Source organism: Meleagris gallopavo, chromosome 6 (assembly GCF_905368555.1).
Source record: "Meleagris gallopavo chromosome 6, MGAL_WU_HG_1.1, whole genome shotgun sequence".
In the NCBI taxonomy this organism is placed as follows: domain Eukaryota; kingdom Metazoa; phylum Chordata; class Aves; order Galliformes; family Phasianidae; genus Meleagris; species Meleagris gallopavo.
Genome location: NC_139409.1, coordinates 20,530,503 through 20,551,263, shown reverse-complemented (window position 1 = coordinate 20,551,263; position 20,761 = coordinate 20,530,503). Strand labels below are relative to the sequence as shown.

At 35.2% G+C, this 20,761-nt stretch overlaps 1 protein-coding gene across 2 annotated transcripts in view; it reads left to right on the top strand.

Annotated features, from left to right (window-relative positions):
- The window catches only part of LOC100303709 (ATP-dependent translocase ABCB1), a 46,780-nt gene that overhangs the window by 20,201 nt on the left and 5,818 nt on the right, over nt 1-20,761 (top strand). For both annotated transcript variants that reach the window (XM_085227363.1, XM_010712600.3), the window contains 16 exons: nt 1,065-1,256; nt 1,837-2,008; nt 2,859-2,983; nt 3,723-3,894; nt 5,668-5,781; nt 7,001-7,111; nt 9,203-9,328; nt 9,519-9,722; nt 10,114-10,284; nt 11,186-11,347; nt 13,415-13,594; nt 14,336-14,482; nt 14,798-14,902; nt 15,399-15,476; nt 16,887-16,970; nt 18,384-18,587. In XM_085227363.1, the coding sequence (XP_085083489.1) occupies nt 1,065-1,256; nt 1,837-2,008; nt 2,859-2,983; nt 3,723-3,894; nt 5,668-5,781; nt 7,001-7,111; nt 9,203-9,328; nt 9,519-9,722; nt 10,114-10,284; nt 11,186-11,347; nt 13,415-13,594; nt 14,336-14,482; nt 14,798-14,902; nt 15,399-15,476; nt 16,887-16,970; nt 18,384-18,587 (2,347 nt within the window). The remainder of the gene's footprint in view (nt 1-1,064; nt 1,257-1,836; nt 2,009-2,858; nt 2,984-3,722; nt 3,895-5,667; nt 5,782-7,000; nt 7,112-9,202; nt 9,329-9,518; nt 9,723-10,113; nt 10,285-11,185; nt 11,348-13,414; nt 13,595-14,335; nt 14,483-14,797; nt 14,903-15,398; nt 15,477-16,886; nt 16,971-18,383; nt 18,588-20,761) is intronic.

The following is a 20,761-nucleotide window of genomic DNA, read 5'->3' as shown; positions in this document are numbered from 1 at the left end:
ACTCAAGAGTGGCCTTTCAGTACCTAAAGGGGGGCTGTATGAAAGAAAGGGACAGATTCTTTAGCAGAGTCTGCTGTGACAGGGCAAGGGGAGATGATTTCAAATTAAAAGAGAGGAAATTTAGATTGGATATAAGGGAGAAGATTTTTACAATAAGGTTTATGAGGCACTGGCATAGGTTGCCCAGAGAAGTGGTAGATGCCCCGTCCCTGGAGACAATCAAGGTCAGGCTGGACAGGGTTCTGAGCATCTGATCTAGTTGTAGGTGTCTCTGCTCATTGCAGAGGAGTTGGACCAGGTGACCTTTAAGGGTCCCTTCCAACTCAAACAATTCTATCATTTTATGATTCCATGACTTTTCTGATTTTGTTCTGGTTTAAATACACCAGAAACTGGTTCTTATACCACTTCTGATTCAAATCATATCTGATTTGATTCTGTTTGAACATTTGAAAACTGTAGATCAAAATCAACTTCAGCGTGACAAATACATTGGTACACATGTTCCTTAGCTTTCATATAATACCTTGCTCATGGCAAAGAACTGAATTCACTTAGAAGTAAAATATCTGTTACAATGTTTTTAGTGGCATTTACTTGAAATAGATGTATTCTCAAATGGGTATAAAAAAATTTATAGCATGCATGCATATATATTTTTTTATAGACAAGCATGTTATATTACATAAATGCATGAGAATATAACACATAAGATATAGGAATAGGCCTGTATGTATTAAATAAAAAATGCTATGATATTTATGGAAATGTCATGACACATTTAAGCAAAAAGGATATTGGTCTGAAATACGGTTCTAAAATAATCATCTGAGATTATTTTAGTTTTTTTATACTATGCTGCCAAGAAGAAAAGGTAATTCTTGTCTAGTAGCTGCATGATTTATTTTATTTCACCTCTGAAAACCATTATCAATTACTCCTCATAGAAATTTAGGAAATTTTAAAGAAAAGTATAAAGGCATAAATTCTAATTCAGATCTTAACCAGCAGCAGTGGTCGCCAAGCTAAATACTAGCAAGGTAATTATTTTTTTCTTCTTGCAGATATGCATACTACTATTCTGCAATAGCAGCTGCTGTTCTTGTTGCTGCTTATGTCCAGACCTCATTCTGGACACTGGCAGCAGGCCGACAAGTTAAAAAAATTAGAAAAAATTTTTTTCACGCAATTATGAGACAGGAAATTGGATGGTTTGACGTAAATGATGCAGGAGAACTTAACACTCGTCTCATAGAGTAAGTATACTATATCTTCTGCAGTGTTATTTCACCTTAATATGTATGTATGGCTTGTAAGAATTTTCTATTTTTTATTTTTAGAATTTATTTATTTGTGAATCTCATACAAGAATCTCATGGTGAGAGCTGCATAGTTTAAGATTAACATCATGAAAAAATGTACAAAGTTCTGTGCACACTGGGAGCTGAGCAAGGTGATGACTGAAGTAGTGTAAACAGTTTCATTGCTTGACAAGCTATTCCTCTCTCCTTGCTTACATGAATGGCTTCAGCTGCTCCTCCCAGACATCTCACAGTTTCCAAATAGATCCAAACTTTAGGATTAAAAAGGTGACAGTAACATTGCACTGTGAGCAATTTTCAACCTTCTCAGAGGCACTCTTATAGTATTACATTCTCAAATGAAATAAGAAATTTCCTGTGACTACATTACATTCTGCTCTATCTTTAAACAAACTGTTGGTAACTCACTGGACAATAAAGGCTTTTCTCTACACAGGTGCCCATATAACAAAACTGAAAACTTTTCTGTGGTTTATACATTTAACTTTGTGTCTAAATGTAATTTGTTTTTCAGTGATGTCAGCAAGATTAATGAAGGAATAGGTGATAAAATTGGATTGCTTATTCAGTCAGAAACGACTTTTATAGCAGGATTTATTGTTGGTCTTGTAAGAGGATGGAAATTAACCCTTGTAATACTTGCAGTCAGTCCTGTCCTAGGACTTTCAGCAGCCATCTGGGCAAAGGTAGGTTGACATATGTTCAATGTTAGGTTCTTTTACAGAGTAGATAATTACATAAATCTACATAGCTGTATTCTTACCGTTGGAATGTATGGCTTGGAACAATTACAATGGCTTTAGAGAACATCTATGAACATAAGCTGAACTGTGTATAAATGCCCTTGGGTAGTTTGAATTTTATACTTTTGGTGGATTGGAAGCAGTTTCTGTCAATATCGCATATTTTATACAGAGAAGGAGACAACTCATACCAGTAAAATACAGATCTCTTACAGTTAAAAATTTATTCCTTCTATAGAAAGGAATAATTGCACTTCCTGGATAATACTCAAATAAATTAGACCATGCTGTGATCACTTAAATGAGAGAATTAACATGGGATTGGAGTGCCTTCAGTTTGTGTAGTACACTTCCCTTAAATTTCAAAGATGATTTAAGCTTTATTTTTCCCAAGTGAGTGTGTTAGGGAAGATGTCAGAGTAGAGAGACATTTGCCACATTTATCTTCTAGCTGACAGTCTTTGCGGAGTGTGGCCAATTAATGTAAGTCTTGAGCCCTCTGGCTAAGGTAGCCAATGATGAGAATGGGCTGAGGAGGTCTGCATGAGAAGAGACCCACCAGCTCACTATAAGCAGTCATCTACTTTCTTGCGCTGGGTGAAAGCAGACTGGAAAATCCACCCCGTAGATGTTGAACTATCTGACTGAATTCATAATGTAATTAAGACTGTCGATATTGAACACTCCTGCACTTGTACATAATATAATCAAAAGGCTTTACAGTGTTTTTTATCAGTTAAGTGTTTGAGATCATTCTCCTTTTCTTAAGTCAGAATATTTTATCCTGTATTAGATTCTCACTGCGTTCACCGACAAAGAGCAAGCTGCATATGCAAAAGCCGGAGCTGTTGCAGAGGAAGTTCTGGGTGCAGTCCGTACGGTAATAGCTTTTGGAGGGCAAGAAAAAGAAATTAAAAGGTAAGAGCAATGCTTACTTTCATCAGCTATTGTGAAGTACTCATTTCAGATAGTTTCAAATTTTTGTGCATCTTCCCTGCTGAAAATCTGCACAAATAAGTAAACACTCCACTTCCTGCACTTGTGGGTTCTGGGGCTGGAAATTCTGTTACTGACTTCTGTGTGTCGAATGACACTGACAAATTAAGAAACTGACAAATTAAGTTGAGCTATTTTCTCTACTCTGGAAACTGCATAACCTACTTCAAACAGTAAGTGACAGCTTTAACAAAAAAAAGTCCTGCCGTGAGAATCAATGATGGTGTCTTTGGTAATCTGGTTACATCGTAGGGGTCTTTTAAACAATATTTCTATTTCCACTGTACTGCAGAAAAACACTGTTGTGATGTGTCTTAACCTTTTATCTTAAGCTAACAACAATAATCTCAAAACCTGTCACAAATTGTTCACAGAGTTCACTCAACTCCGGGTTATTTAAGGGACTCACATGCCCTTTCTGAGTGCAATATCCTTTTTTTTTTTTTTTTTTTTGTCTGCCAGATCTACTGATGTTGGCATTTTTTTTTATTATCTTAAGTTATCTCTATGCCTGACTACCAGGCTTGCCTTTGTGCCTCCTTAGGGTATTATATTCTGCATTGTATACCTTATAATACCTACAATAATTCATCCACAGTTTTGGGTGCTATGTAACATGGTATGTTTCTGAGTTATTTCAAACTTCTGGGTTTTTTTTCAGATACCATAAAAATTTAGAAGATGCTAAACGCATTGGAATCAGAAAGGCTATTACATCTAATATTTCTATGGGTGCTGCTTTCTTACTGATATATGCATCATATGCACTGGCCTTCTGGTATGGAACTACCTTGATCTTAAACGATGATTACACTATTGGCAATGTTCTTACAGTAAGTATTTATCAGTAACATTTCAATTATATTCAGAAATATTACACTAAGTGTATTTTGGGAACTTGATTGAGTTTATTCAGAAAGATGTTTCAAATTGGAAAAATAGTTTCCTTTCTTCTTAACGAAAAAGATTGTCATAATTATGTCTACATGTTTTTTTGATAGTATTTCAAAATCAACATCAAACCAAATTAAACATGTATTATTTTCATTTGTTATATCTTCTCTGACTTACATAAGCTCACACTGATATAGAAAGAGCTCCATCAGAAACTGAAGTATAGTACCCTTCCTAGTTGCTGTTTTCAGATACGTGGGACTGAATTTGTTTTCAGGATGCAGAAAGAAAAGATTTTTTTGAAGTGTGTTGTGATTTAAATACATCTGTTTATTGATACTAATATTTTGCTCCATAAGCCTCTGGAATCTCTTTTCAATATTCATAAAAAGCAAGGGGAAGTAATATAAGACTAGAAAATATGTCACCATTTTACAAAGGAAGAAAAGCATAACTTCATCATAACTTCAGTTCATCTCTTGGTGAGGCAACCATTCTATTTTTGTGTGAGCTATCAAAGAAATGTGGCAAAAAATACAATTTCTTCAACCATGAGGAAGCCCAGCCAGGACATCTCTTAAAAGTGCATGCTTTATTGTTTATTTGTTAGTTTGTTTTGCTTATGAATGAGTCCAATTTGCAAAAAAAATGTATCTGATAAGAGTTATTGGCTCTTTGGAATCTTTGCCAAGCAAGGCCAATTTTTTTGTAAAGGCAGGCTGGCATACAAAACATTTCAATCGTGTTCAGACAATGACTCATGTTGTTTTTTGTAACTTCATGCAGTAAACAGTAGAGCTTTGTTGAAGTCTTTGCCAAAGAATGTTTGAATGCTAGTTTACGTGTGTTCAAGGAATGGCTGGACAAAATATACGCTTTAAAATTCATTGAAGATATTAAATGTAGAAAACCAAACTGCCTTAGGAAATCCTCTGATCTGAATACAGTTAGAGTCTATCAGAACAGCAGGGAGAAGTAGAACAGCACCCTGCTCTGTTCTTACATGCCTTATTTTAGGTATCACATCTGTGAATGGCCATTGTTGGGGAAAAATGACCGATGTGATGGACCTCTGGTTTAACATACTAATGTGGGCATTGGTACGACCTCTCTTTGAGGTGTGTCTTTTGAAACTAGCTGAAAGCTAGTATGTTACTCTAAGCAGATAATATACTTTTACTTCATCTGTTCTGTTTGTTTGTTTGCTTTGTTTTCTTTTTCTTGGTTGCTTGCATTCACTTTCTTTAATTCCAATAGGACAAATATTTATTTGTTTGTGGTGGGAAAGAGAAATAAACCCTATCACTGTGAAAGCAGAATGTGCTTTGCAGATCAGTTTTGATCCATCAAAAGCTATATTCATCTTGAAGTAGAAATATACTTTTAGGTATTTGGGAAATCTTTTGCCAAAGAATGTGGTAGTACAATAAACCCTGAAACATCAAGTGTACATATATTTCTTTGGCATAAATTTTGAAAGTTTTATTCTCAGTCATCAGTTTGTTTGCAATATTCACATTGGGCAGAATTATAGTTTTCATCTGGCTCTTAAAAAGGCCTTTTCTTAATGTTATTCTCTATTTAAGAGAGAGCCTTTCATTTTTTCTTTAATTGTCAATTACTTAAACTGACCCAAAGTTATCTAATATAAATAAATGAAATTCTCTACTTTAATAAGTCTTGCTATGTGTCACCATGAACATTTATTTCAGGTCTTTTTCTCTGTACTGATTGGAGCTTTCAGTATTGGACAAACTACTCCAAGCATAGAGGCATTTGCTAATGCGAGAGGAGCAGCCTATGCAATCTTTAATATCATTGACAATGTGAGTATCCCACCATTGTTCTGAGACCTTTTTAAAGACCTTTCAGAGACCATTCTTTTTAAAGTGCAGGCACTATTTGTGGTATAAAAAATCTGACATTAATTCTAACCTCAGCTCCATATGGGAGGCTTATTTAAGGAAGGATAATCAACATTTTTATTTAGATCCTGTGCAAAAAAAGAGTAAATAATTAATTTTTCCTGTATGCAAATTATTGTGAATATTTATGGTAAATTTTTAATTACTAAAAAGGCTGTTTGTTGCTGTTGCATCTTTAGTATTTTACTGCAATAGTTAGCTTCTAGTTCTACCCAACTATGATAGTGCAAAAATAATCATTTATTTCCTCAAGATAGAAATATATGCGGATAGAATGTAAAATTATTAGTCATTTCCACTTTGCCTTTTAGAGTTCTTGTTTCAAAGACACAGTACTGGATCACAGGATCAGTTAATGTTGTAGATACCCTGTAATGTTTTTATCAGAAAAGTTCCTATAACTAAAGTGATAGAGATGTGATTACAACCAGTGCAGGTATATGAGCATAAGCTTGAAGGACAGTAGTGGCACCAAAAGCAGCATGAGTGTCTGCAAATCTATAAAACTACCTGCTAATCTGGGTATGTGCTTTCAGAGTCCAAAATCGGGAATGCTGTGATTTTACAAGCTAATGAAGTTGTGTAACATGCAATTACAGGTTTTGAATTGTTCTTAAGACATACTCTGAGTTGTAAGCCTACCCCTTGATAATAATGAAAATGATAGCAATTAAGAACTTTGTTGAATGATTTCTACTTAATAGTCAGTGGATCATTTCTTTCCCACAAAGATGATTTCAGCAGAAAGAACAAAGCTCACAATGAACAGAGTATGAGCAGCTCATTGGAGGTGATCTGTTCAGGTTAATCAGTCTGTAGAATGAGTCTCAAAGTACAGCTAGCAATGGATATACTGGATATATAAAAGATGATGTATTAAATTCAAATAAAATTTTAAAAGGAAAAATCATAAAAATTATTTTTGCATTAATAACTCATCAGTGTAGTAATGAGGCAGCCAACAATGCAATTTACATGCTTCACAAGTCTCCTCTAAATTGGTTTAAAATTCTATTTAATATCTCTACAGAACAATGATACATTCTAGGATGTCCCTATGAACAACAAAAAAAAAGTCATTAGGAAATAAGCTTTTCCTCTGCTGTTTTATTTCTCACAGGAACCTCAAATTGACAGTTATTCAGATGCAGGCCACAAACCAGACCACATTAAAGGGAACTTGGAATTCCAAAACGTTTTCTTCAATTACCCATCCAGACCAGATGTTGAGGTACTGTAAATGAAACTTGAAATGTAGATAATATGCTAAGAAATAAAAAGTGAAATAAATAAAATTTTCTTGAAAATATAACCATTCCAGGTTGATTTCCTAAATAAAGTAAAAATATTGTCATCATAATGACTTAATCTAGAATTTTTTGCATCTTAGCATGTGCTGTCATAAACAAAGAGACTTAGAATGAATTCTGAAAATACCTTAATAATGAGTGTATTTGCACTACGTAACTATTTCCCTCCCTACCTCAAAGGAAAATCACTGATCTAGGGAATGGGATGTTTCTTACTTTCGGTAGGCCAAAACAAAAATAAAAAGACTTTGGCTTTTCCTTCTATCAAGAAGGTGAATTAAGTGCTTGATTGTTCTTCCTATAGAAATATAAGTGAACAGACATCTATTGATCTCATTTCTAAGTTTATACAAGTATGATATGAACAAAGAAATTTCTTCCCTCTGGTTTCAGACAAAATTATAGAAAGTAAGGGCTACAGCAAGCTATTAAAAAGTGCCATATAAATTAATTATTGTAAAGAAGAAAAGGGACTTCAAATAACTCTGAGGAGTTCATTTCTGCTGTTTAAGTTTAAGCTACCAAATGGTAAAATTATTTCTTCTTTGCAACAGGATTAAGTACAGCAAAATAACTGTCAGGCATGAAGACTTCAAGATACTTCCTACTTCCTTAGACAGATTTTTCAACCATCCTTACTCTCTCTTCTATGTTTTCTCTTAGAAACAGCCTAAATTAATTTTATTTTATTTTAATATAGGAAAAAAGATAATAACAATCATACACTGAAATCAGTTGTAATACAAACATTTTAGAGCAACTTCCATTGCTACTTTTCCTACATTAGGTTTGTTTGAGTTCTAAGAAAGGTCCGTAGGCTAAATCTTTTATAGCGTTATGGCCAGAAGGTTAAGACAGTTTCATGCATTTTTAACCATTATTACTTATGAAGGACCTCTTCTTTTGATCTAGAATAATCATAGCAAAGTAAGACATACTAGAAGTTACTTATCTGTTTTCTTGTCCTCAAAGAATGAGATATATTTCACTTGAGAAGCATAGATATTGGTACCAAGGGTGAAGAGGCAGTGGTAGTGTTTGGGACAGAAAATTAGGAAAAGATGCTGACGAGGACACAGGGCTGCAGTGTACTGGAGAGTATTGGAATGTGTCAGTGCATGTTTGTACATTCTGAATGGAAAAATGCACTTAGCCCTAATGTGGATGCTATCTACCAGATTTGAATAGTTCATTGCAGACTAGTCCTTCCATAGAACTAGCATAGGAAGAGAAAAATAGAGAAAATACTCTTTTCACCATTTCAGTAAATATTTCCAACCACATTAGTTACATAAAGTAGTGAGAGCTGTACTGACTCCTTTACAGCTGTTGTCTCAATAAAGTAAAAGTAGAAATTACGACAATATATTCTTTTATTTTTCATTGTTAGATATTCACACTACTCAGGTAAGCAGGTCAGTATTGTATCTTCCATGCCTGTGAAACGAATATTTTATGATATACGGAAGCTATACACTGTGCAATAAAATTTTACAGTTGTAGAGAAGCCCTTCCAGAAATTACAATCCACAGGGGAAAAACTAAAAACACTTCAAATTTAGCAAAATGACTTTCCCTCCAGAACACTATGAAGTGTATTCTATTAGTTTTAAGCTGTGACTTTTACTATGCAATGGTATCATACCTACAGGTTACATGGTGTTCTGAATGAAAAGTTGAAGCAACATAATATGGGAATATTGTTTCATTTTGCTATATTTTAGGTACAGGTAGTAATCATATTATTATTTTCCTGTCATATAAATTGGCTCATTATATGGGTGACGTGAAGTTTGTTGTACAGTGTATTTATATGGAATCAGATGTGTTGTAATCATGAAGAAAATTTAGCATGACTCACCAGTGATACAAAAATTTAAACTCACATGGTTTTAAATTTTATACTGTACTATACACTTCTGTAAATATGAAGGATGTTTTCCTGAAGTCTTTAAAATTTCTGCAAGTTTACACTGACATTTTGCTTCTGGCAATCTTTCTTACATGCACAGATACTGAAAGGCTTGAATCTCAAGATTAACTGTGGCCAGACAGTAGCTCTGGTTGGTGGCAGCGGCTGTGGAAAAAGTACAACTGTTCAGCTCATCCAGAGATTTTACGACCCCAAGGAAGGCACGGTAAGACTCTCAAGCGAGCAGACTGCTCTGTGTTCTAACGGCACAGCTGTAAGAAGTCAGCTTCTGGTCTCACTGCCCTGTTCAAATGACACGGTCCAGTCTCACCTAAAAAAGACAGGCATTGGGCTGGGGAAAGAGTTCTTGACAAAAGCACTCAGTAAGTGGTGTTTGTCTGCTTCCCCTGCTTTAGATTACCATCGACGGGCAGGATCTTAAGAGCCTGAATGTAAGATATCTGCGGGAGATTATTGGTGTGGTGAACCAGGAGCCCGTGCTGTTTGCTACAACTATTGCAGAAAATATTCGTTACGGCCGTGAGGATGTCACCATGGAAGAAATTGAAAAAGCTACCAAGGAAGCTAATGCTTATGATTTCATCATGAAGCTCCCCAAGGTAAGCAAGCCAGCTGTCCTGCTGAAATAATTGCTTTTCAACCTACTCACTTAGCAAAGAGTTTCTCAGAAGGGCATCTCCTGAACAGAGGAACCTATTCCCGCAGCTGTGAATATGCAGAGCTGTGCAGAGCTTCCTCGCAACTTTTGAGAACGGTGTAAATTTTAAATTATTAAACGATGGCTGGATGAGCATTTAGGAAACTGTGAGAGTTCTAGGGACACAAACAGGAAGGCATATTTAAGCGGATGCTTAACATGCAGTATTTCAGAGGAAGAGAAGATGCTGCTGGGGCTACTAACACTGATGTGCCTTTTCTGTACACTGCCTTTCCTTGGTGAAAGGACCGTGCCACTGAGTGTTGGTGGAAATGTGCGTGGTTGTCTTGCAGAAGTTTGAAACCGTGGTTGGAGAAAGAGGGGCACAGATGAGTGGAGGGCAGAAGCAGCGAATAGCAATTGCTCGTGCTCTGGTTCGCAATCCTAAAATTCTTCTGCTTGATGAGGCAACATCAGCTTTGGATACTGAGAGTGAATCCGTTGTGCAGGCAGCGCTGGACAAGGTCAGTATTGCTGTGAAATAAAACAGGTAAAAAGGAGCCTAAGATGTACTTTTCTTCAGAATTTTATTGAAAGAATCACAAGACCTTTAAAATCCAAAAGGTAAGCAATGATTTGGCAAATATTCTCTGTACAGATAATTTCTTTGGTTTCTACATGTATTACAGAGAAGAATCTTGTTTCAAGTGAGGAATTGTAATTATATTTTCTGCATTATTATTCTTACATTAAAAAAATTCTCAGTGTAAATAACATCTCCTGCCATCATCAGTCCTGTTGATATATATGTAATTGTCAGTGACCTACTTAATTCGTTTTGAAGCCTGACAGAGAGAATAAGAGCTACCAGCATGTTGTAACGTGTTTGTAGCAGTGATCCATCAGGAAGCACTCCAAGAAATCATTTCCTTCTGTTAATATGAATACCTCTGGATTCTCATTCTGTTCTCATGGTAAGCTATCTCATTAAGAGATAGCTGATCCCTCATGTAACACAATAGTCTCTACATTTATTCTGGGGCCAGACTACCAAATGTTGTTCTAATTTTATCCAGACAGATTCTATTTCAGCTGCAGTACTGTAATGCTTTCTGCTGGTGCCATTTGGAATAATAGTGCTCGGCAGAGAAAGACAATTTCTGGAGAAGTATTGATGGAAATACACTTAATGTAAAAGTTAGTTACTTAGATTTTCTTGGTCAGATTACCTTATAAAAATAGCTCCTTCTATGCCATTGCAGAAGACCTAGGGTTGTAAGGTACTTCCTGAAATGTTTTTTTCAAACTGTTTTAAAACTTACATTTTCTTTTCTGTATTATTTTAATAGTTCCATTAGGTCTTTTTCAACCTTAATGTAAAGATCAACTCTTTTGAACATACTTTTTAACTATTATTATATCTAGGCAAGAGAAGGACGGACCACAGTTGTAGTAGCTCATCGTCTGTCAACAGTTCGAAATGCGGATCTTATAGCTGTGTTTGACAATGGAGTTATCACAGAACAAGGAAATCATTCTCAACTGATTGAAAAAAAGGGAATCTACTACAAACTTGTGAACATGCAGGTACATTTTTCTCTGCTTTTGCCTTTTATTTTTTTGTGTTCTTTGCCCATAATTACTTTGTGCTCTCAGAAGTATTCTGTAGGAATTCTGCAGTCTGCTTTTTCACAAGCAAAAATATTTTAGAGAATGAAATAACTGGATTTCACATCAGAGGTATTTAACCCAGGATATTACATTTTAAAACCTTTCAGGAATTGAAACTTACAAGGTTATTGTATATTCACCTATTAAAAAGCTATTATCAACAGCCTATGATAAAAAGTAAAATATGGTATTGGATTACTGGAGGGATAGGGTATGCATATTTAAAGTGTTTGATTATAAGCCTTTATGCTGAAGTTCTTTTTAACAAAATAAACAAACAGAAATAAAAGGAAAATAATCTAGCTATGATGAGTGCAAAAATGGATACACTTACAATGTTACATAGCCAGAAACAAAGAGATTGGAAATTAAAAATCAAACATAAATATCAGAAATGTATTAATAAGTGAAGAAAAAGTCTTTTATTACATCCCACTGTCATCTTATAATTAGATTATTAGCTTTCTGTGGCAGGTATTTTAATACATAACCACCACACCCACTGAATAAATATCTCACTTTGTCAGACTAAAAGGGTTAAACAAGGCCAATTAAAATATTTCTTAATAAAATATCTAGAAGGCATTTGGTCATCTTAGAGTCAAAATAATTTTGTATTCAGGTCCATGTGATAATGAGAAAAAGGTAGAAATGTAAAATGGACTGAAAATAAAAACAATTTCTATAACTTGGAATACTTTAGAAAAATACAGAACAAAAGAAAAAAAAATAAGTTTTTATTAATAGCACAAGAACCAGTAAGAATAGATAGATACTTATTCCTTCCGCCAAAGACACTGCATAAAATACCACCAAAACTTTTTCAGTTTATTCAGATTTTTCAGTCACAGTCTCTTTTTGACTTGTTTCTTGTTGGACTTCTCTATTTGAATTAAAGTCAAGAATTGTTCACAGTGTTCTGTATTGACAGGTAGGCAATTTTCTCACTTCATGGATGAACAGTGTGTCCCTCAAATCCCAAGATAAATGCAAATGGTTCATAGAATTCAAAACATTGTTAGGATTTCATATTTCCACTTCTCTTACCTCCACTTACTGTAAATATTTTCTTGAGAGGTTGTGTACTCATAAATGAATCTAGCTCTGAATATGGAGATCTACTCAAATATAACGCAGTATTTCATATCTGCTTGTAACGTGCATTACTCTGCCCTTATCTCTTTCCTCTGAACTGTGACTTCAATTAATTTTATTTTCTCATAATTTTGAAAGTTCAAAACTCTATATGCGTTATTAATCTGCAGCTCTGCAGAGAGGGACCTGGGGGTCCTGGTGGACGACAGGTTGGCCATGAGCCAGCAGTGTGCCCTCGTGGCCAAAAAAGCCAATGGCATTCTGGGGTGCATTAAGAAGAGCGTGTCCAGCAGGTCGAGGGAGGTGATCCTCCCCCTCTACTCTGCCCTGGTAAGGCCTCATCTGGAGTACTGTGTCCAGTTCTGGGCTCCCCAGTACAAAAAAGACAGGGATCTCTTGGAATGAGTCCAGCGGAGGGCCACAAAGATGGTGAAGGGCCTGGAGCATCTCCCCTATGAAGAAAGGCTAAGTGAACTGGGTCTGTTTAGCCTTGAGAAAAGACGACTGAGAGGGGACCTGATCCAGGTTTATAAATATCTCAGGTGTGGCGGCCATAGCGGTGAGGCCAGTCTCTTTTCAGTGGTACGTGGAGACAGGACAAGGGGAAACGGACATAAGCTGCAGCACAGGAAGTTTCGCACGAATGTGCGTAAGAACTTCTTCACGGTGAGGGTGACGGAGCACTGGAACAGGCTGCCCAGGGAGGTTGTGGAGTCTCCTCTGGAGATATTCAAGTCTCGCCTGGACGCCTACCTGTGCGACCTGGTGTAGGGAACCTGCTTTGGCATGGGGGTTGGTCTCGAAGATCTCTAGAGGTCCCTTCCAACCCCTACAATTCTGTGATTCTGTGATTCTGTGATCTTAGCATTATATTCTTCCCTGTTTTAGGCAATAGAAACTGAAGATCCATCATCAGAAAAAGATGAGAATGCAGTCAGTGTCAAAAGAAGTGGATCTCAGTCAAATCTGGATGAATCCTTAAAGAGAGGACTGAGAAGAGGATCAACTCGGAGAAGCATGAAAAGGCCAGGAGAACCAAATGATACTGATGGGAAAGGTAGTTCATCTGTAAGTGTCTTTGCAGAACTGCTAGTGAATTCCTTCCAACAGCGTATTACAACTTAATTCTTACTTCTGCCCTAGAAATGTGCAAGAAGAAACAAGCATTTGATAGCCCTTAGTGAAACAAAATAGAAATCTTCTAAATTATTCTAATTATTCTAATTCTAAATAGCGTTTAAGTAGTAATATTCCTAACTAGTTTTGTTATCTTCACCATTAACGATTTGCTATAAAACAAATAGATACACTTGTACAGCATACAGACTTTGTCAATATCAGTTAAAAATTCATTTTTGGGTTAGAAACAATACTTTTGGGCCAGCAAGTCTTTCAACAAGTCTGGAATATCAGATGATTATCAGATGAACATCCACAAATACTTTGCCATCTGTTATAAACTGCTTGGTGGAGAACTATTTGAATTAATGTTTTTATGGATTACACATTGTGAGCAATGCATTCAGCCACCACTAAACCATTGATACCAATTGATTAATGAACATGAAATAATTAACCTAAAATATTATAAAAGAAATCACAGATATATTCTAACAGCTCTTTCTTTCTTGTACTAACATCATAAAAATAAAAATATAATCAGTTAATTATTTATGTATTAAAAAGTTTACACATTGACTTCCCCTTAATTGATCACGGGAGTAGGAATTTTAATGCTAATTCCTATTTTTTCTCCATATTTCTCCAAACGCGTACATGTATTTTCTACCAAATTTCTCATTCTTTAAGGCAGAAGAATTACCTCCAGTTTCATTTCTGAAAGTTATGAAGTTGAACAGAAAGGAATGGCCGTACTTTGTAGCTGGAACTCTCTGTGCAGTTATCAATGGAGCTTTACAACCTGCATTTGCAGTCATATTTTCAGAAATTATAGGGGTAAGTTCAAATAAAATATTTAAAAATCTATACAGCTCATAAAATTTATTTTCAATGAGGTCTTAATCACTGGATTATGAAATTGAGGAGTGGATGAAGCGCAGAAAATGACTATATAAAATTTACAAAATACTAAAAATCTTTTTATAATCTGAGATTTTCTTCTTCCGTCCACAAGCAAATGTAGCATTTACTCAAATTTTCTGTTAATGAAAATGACAGTCAAAAATAGTTATTTAGAACCATGGGAGTATTTTAGATTATTTCTTGTTTAAACTGATAGTATTTAAAATATCATTTTATATTATTTTATAGATTTTTTCCGAAGAAGATGAAAAAGTTTTGAGAGAAAAGAGCAACTTATATTCACTGCTGTTTTTAGTACTTGGGATCATTTCCTTTTTTACTTTCTTTGTTCAGGTATGTATCATTATTATAGATTCATTATAGTTTTTCTGACCTCATTGTAGTTATCTTATAATAAAAATTATTATAATTTTAAGATTTATCGTAATATGTTGTGTCATGATTTCTGAATATATTTATATAGTTTTATCCATTAAATGAGCATATGTAATTAGAAGGTGAAGAGCAGCACAAACTTTTTTTTGTAAAAACTTCATTTTGTTTATGGAACCGTCTTGCTGTACATGTATGCAAAAACACCTTGAGAGTAGAGGACTGAGTTGTTGATAGATATGACAAATCTGCTCAACTTAAAAGTGTTCAGATGATAATGGAATGGAATGTTTGTGCTGTGGAACTACTAGAATTTATGAACATGAAATGTACTTTTACATGTTTTGTGAGACCACAACAGCATTACTGATATTGTAGAGATAACATATCTAAAACATTTACTGAGTAAATACAAACAATCTGATGTACATTAAGCACTGTAATTCTTCTCAAATAGGGTTTTGCATTTGGCAAAGCTGGAGAAATTCTTACAATGAGGCTTCGATTCATGGCATTTAAAGCAATGCTGAGACAGGTAAAGAAAACAAATATTTTAATTTCCATTTTTTTAAAAGATAGTTAATTGTGTTAGTACTGTAGCCTCCCGTATTCTATTTTACTCTACCATATTATGACTCATCTACAAAGGAGCTTCTTTCAATTTATTTAGAAACACAATTTGGTTAATTATATGGGATTAAGTAAATAATCTGCAGAGAAAATGCTTTAAGTCAATGTAAGAACTTTCTGTGTACTCCATGTAAAGCCTTAGACTCACAGTCAAGTTACTATTGCTTAATGTTACCGCAAGCCAAATCCTACTATATTTTCAAATGCATGCTTTGCTTTCTTGGTGCTCTTTGTCCCCTGTGCATCTTACTATGAAATTGTTCCTTCAAATGTCCAATTTAAATTGTGATACATACAGATATGTTTTTATTTATGTCTTGAATGTCTGTTTCAAAGAATTCTTAAATGTATATTTATTGTTTATTAATACAATAACAATGAAATCTAAAACCACTTTCAGAGCATTAAGGGATATATATTTCCTTAATGACTGTAAGTAATTCCTGAGGTTAACCAAGTTGGCCTTTTTTTTTGCATGATTTCAGGATCGCTATTTTAGATTTTTAAATAGAGAATATCTTTCTGATTTTTATGACTTGCACATAAAGCTACATGCAGACAGAACTTGATTCATGTGAAACGTAACTATTTGCAATATGGACAGAAAGCTGTTGTATTATGAATAACTATGAATTATTGGTCAGCTGAAAATCTAAAGAAAGTGCAATATTGCAATTGGGTCTTGCTGTTTAAAGAGGCATGTGCTGGATCACCAGGTTTTCATGTGATTAGTGTTACACATTGATGTTGAAATTAGATATTTGATCTCATGGTGAAAAAGTTATAAACAGTGTAACAAATGACTTTGATCGGATAGGCCAAGGTTGGTTGTAGTGTTTCGTTTGTTTTGTTTTTATTTATTTTGTTTCATAGCTTCCAAATAAGCCTTTCCAATCTGAGAGAAACAAAGCAATGAATTAAGAGTTTTTACCTTTAAAATGCTTAACATTTAATCCACCCCCAAAAAGCTTTGCAATTTGGAAGGAATGTGACTGACGAGTCATATGACTCAAGAAGGGGCAGTTTCAACAGCTGTAGGGAAGAGTATATTTTAGTTCTGAGAATCCCACAGGTTGATTTCCATCCTACTCCCTAGTAGCAGCATATGCATCAGGTCATCCACACACATGCACTTCTTCCTAAGATATCCATTGTCCAATGAAGGAATTAGACTTAAATATACAGAAATTATATACTGCCAGATACACACTTTTCTAACACTGTGTTCAGTTGTATTACAAAGATTTCACTTTTACTTTCATGTTTATATTAAACACACAAAAACTGGTCCTAAGAAAAATGTTTCTTATTATAGGACATGGCCTGGTTTGATGATCCTAAAAACAGCACTGGAGCACTGACAACAAGACTTGCTAATGATGCCTCACAAGTGAAAGGAGTAAGTAAAATTTGGTTTGGGAATTTTTCATACTTGATTTAATGCATGGGAAAGTTGCAGCAGGAATCTGACTGGTTGATTAACAGTCTGCACTTTGACAGCATCAAATATTTTCATAATGGTAAAATGACATGGCTGGATGCGTCTCTGGGCAGCCTGGTCTAGTGATTGGCGACACTGCCCACGGCAGGGGAGTTGAAACCAGATGATCATTGTGATCCTTTTCAACCCAGGCCATTCTATGATTCTGTGATTCTATGATAGAGTGCACTGATGCATTTCCCAACTGTAATGGTAATATATGCTTACAAATATGAGCAAACCTTTTAGGTTTACTATTGTGCTTGCCCCTGTACTCAGCTCTGGTGAGGCCACACCTCGAGTACTGTGTCCAGTTTTGGGTCCCTCACTGCAAGAAAGACATTGAGGCCCTGGAGCGGGTTCAAAGAAGGGCAACAAAGCTGGTGAGGGGTCTGGAGCACAGGCCTTATGAGGAGCGGCTGAAGGAGCTGGGATTGTTCAGTGTGGAGAAGAGGAGGCTCAGGGGAGACCTTATTGCTCTCTATACCTACCTGAAGGGAGGTTGTAGTGGATGTCTCTCGTGTAACTGGAGGGAATGGCTTCAAGCTGCGCCAGGGGAGATTTAGGCTGGACATTAGGAAATACTACTTTTCTGAAAGAGTAATCAGGCACAGGGCTGCCCAGGGAGGTGGTGGAATCACCGACCCTGGAGGTGTTCAAGGAACGGTTGGATTTGGTGTTGAGGGACATGGTTTAGTAAGAACTATTGGTGATAAGTGGATGGTTGGACTGGATGATCATGAAGGCCTTTTCCAACCTTGCTGTTTCTGTGATTCTGTATTGTGTTTTTTATCATTAAACAAATTCATCAGGATTTGATTTTTCGAAGCAGTCTGTTTAGAGACATTTTATTTACTTAAAGATACGTATATAAATCTGTTCGGTTTGACAGACATCAATTTTTTTTTATTTGCACCATATCAGTTAAACATTAAATTTTCTACTTCACTGAGCTTTGTGTGATGATATATAAGCTATATAGATAGATAGATATGCACATACATATATATATATTTACGATATAAAAAGTGTGGCAGATTTTAATGTTTAATTGTAAACGTAAATACTTGAAATGCTTAATGTCTGTTTAGCTTCATAAGCCAAATCAAAAATTACAGTGCAAATTTAAGTGCTCAGAATGTGGGAAGAGAAGAATTGTGAACCAGATAATTTGTTACAAAATAATTTAAGAATCTCCCATTTTGAAAGTTGTAAACCTGCAGTAGGAGGTTCTAAATTTCTTTGGAAAGTCAGAATATAGGTAAAAATGCTTTTCTGATCTCAAATGCTGTTCTTTTGGCAAAAAAAAAAAAGTCTTTTTTCTATCCCCAGGCAACTGGCGTCAGATTGGCATTAATTGCCCAAAACATAGCTAACCTGGGAACTGGTATTATTATATCTTTAGTTTATGGCTGGCAGCTGACCCTGTTACTTTTAGCTGTTGTACCAATCATCGCAGTGGCAGGAATGATTGAAATGAAGATGTTGGCCGGGCATGCAAAAAAAGATAAAATAGAGCTGGAAGCTGCAGGAAAGGTGGGTCCAGTGAATTTCACCTATTTCTATGTAATACAAGTCATGTTTCCAAAGCCATTGATAATGGACATATTACATATAATTAGAGATAATAACCTGATATGTAACTTCAGGAGATAGCCAGACTGTAATTACACTAGTAGGCCTATAGGACACAACAGCTCTTCAGTAAAAGTTATCAACCAATACTTATTTTCATAACTGATTAACACCAGAATGCACTTAAGCGTTGCTTGGGCACATTCTTTTTCCTGTCTATTCTAACAATTTCTATTTTCCTTATTTTGCAACCCTCTTCATTTTGATATTTTTTCTTTTCTCGTGTTCTTTGTCATGCCATCTGTCTTATTGCTTTTTTTTCTTTGTTCCTTTTCATCTTAATGATGCTAGGGATAATACACGTATATCCACCAGTTCCTGGGTCTGTCAGCCATTCATTTATTTCTTGAATGGATAAGAAAGATGACAGTTGAAGGCTAGATTCTTGTTAAGGAAATTAAAGGAAGGTATTTAATGTTCATTCCAAAAATACTTTTGAGACAGAACAACTATTTTGTCACTTCCCAGATTTTACTTTCTTCAGAGTAAAACTTTTGGAAGCTCCTTTCTGTGTCTTTGTATCTTACTGTTTTCAAAAGTTGTTGAGCAGAGTTATTTGTGTACAGATGTGCACGTAAGAGTTTTCAGATTTCGTATTTAAATCCATGTGTCTGCAGATGTGTTGGCAGTTTAAAGTAGGAGATGTCTTGGTATTTGAGGCCTTCTGCTGCCATTTCAGAAGGGTGTGTGTTTACTCTGTGTTCTGAATCCTATCTGACATAAGTTCACTCAATGTTTTGGGTGTCTAAGAGCAATTCTAACAACACAAGACACCAATGTGTGGGCAGGTGAATTAAGCTCTTATTTAGTTAATGATCCTTAAGAAAGAGACTAAATGAATAGGTATCCCATCATAGTTTAGACATCTATCTTAATGTGGATCCAAATCCCCCATTCGTTCCTATCTACTAAAATGGTTACAATTCCAACGATCACATTTGTTGATAAACTTGTTGAAAAACATTTTTGACCCTCCAAGTCAACAGGAATGATTGTGTAACGATCTTTTCATGGGCTTTTGCACATAAGCCAGAAATACTTTTCCTTTCTTTACAAATAATTACTTCTACATCTTCTTTCTTCTGCTGTACATTTAATTAACAATATTTTGTTGTAAGATATCACAGGAAAGAGACTGACAATATTTAGAATAGGCCCTCAAGAATTTCTTAGTAGAGCAGACTGTGAAAAAGTTAGCATAAATGTTACATAAATTAATGATTTTGAGGAATACTTAAGAAAAAACTTACCTTTCTTAGCAGTGTATGAGTGTCCCCTGTCAGGGTAAGCAAACACTAGAACACAGGCATTTTATTCAGTTACGAGAATATTTAAAATTAGTGTTGTTCATAGTAAAGAGGGTTCTACTTGGAAAATTTACTGAATTTGATTTACTAACAAAAATATGTGACTACTCCTTTGTGTATTGGTGAGAGAATATAACTAAGGAAAAACTCTATTGCATTCAAATCAATGTTACTTATTTAAGCAGTTACATTTTCAAACAGTGGCACAAACATTACCCAGGCTATAAAATAATTATATACTGGAACAAAGATAAGAAGACCACATTTTAAAAATCTTTGATAGAGTTTATGGAAAAAAAAATGCTTTCAGCTATGTGTTTTAGATAAGCTAGATAAAAATAGTGAGGAATTATTGCCATCCCAGCAACAGCAGCTGAGGCAAAACTGGAATGCCCAACACACACCATGTACTGTACTGGATGCAATTTGTTGGGTCGTGGATTCAAGCTCAGTGTTTCAAGCAGGGGTAAACAGAGATATAACACTCCAAATACAGTCCAAATATAGCCCAAATTGAGTAGACTGGAAGTTGAATGCTACATCGCCATTTTTCTTATTCAATATCTTTGCCTTAATTGTCACTGTCCAGAAGTTTTTCCCATTCTGTTTGGAAGACACTAGAGAAGTTGCATCAGAAAGTTCTGAGCATCGTCTAAAAATCTCATCAACTAAAAAGAAAAAACTTAAAAGGCTTTCTTTCATATCAAAGGTCCACAATTTTAAAAACAATTATAAAAAAATAGAACTATATTCTAGTAGATACTTATG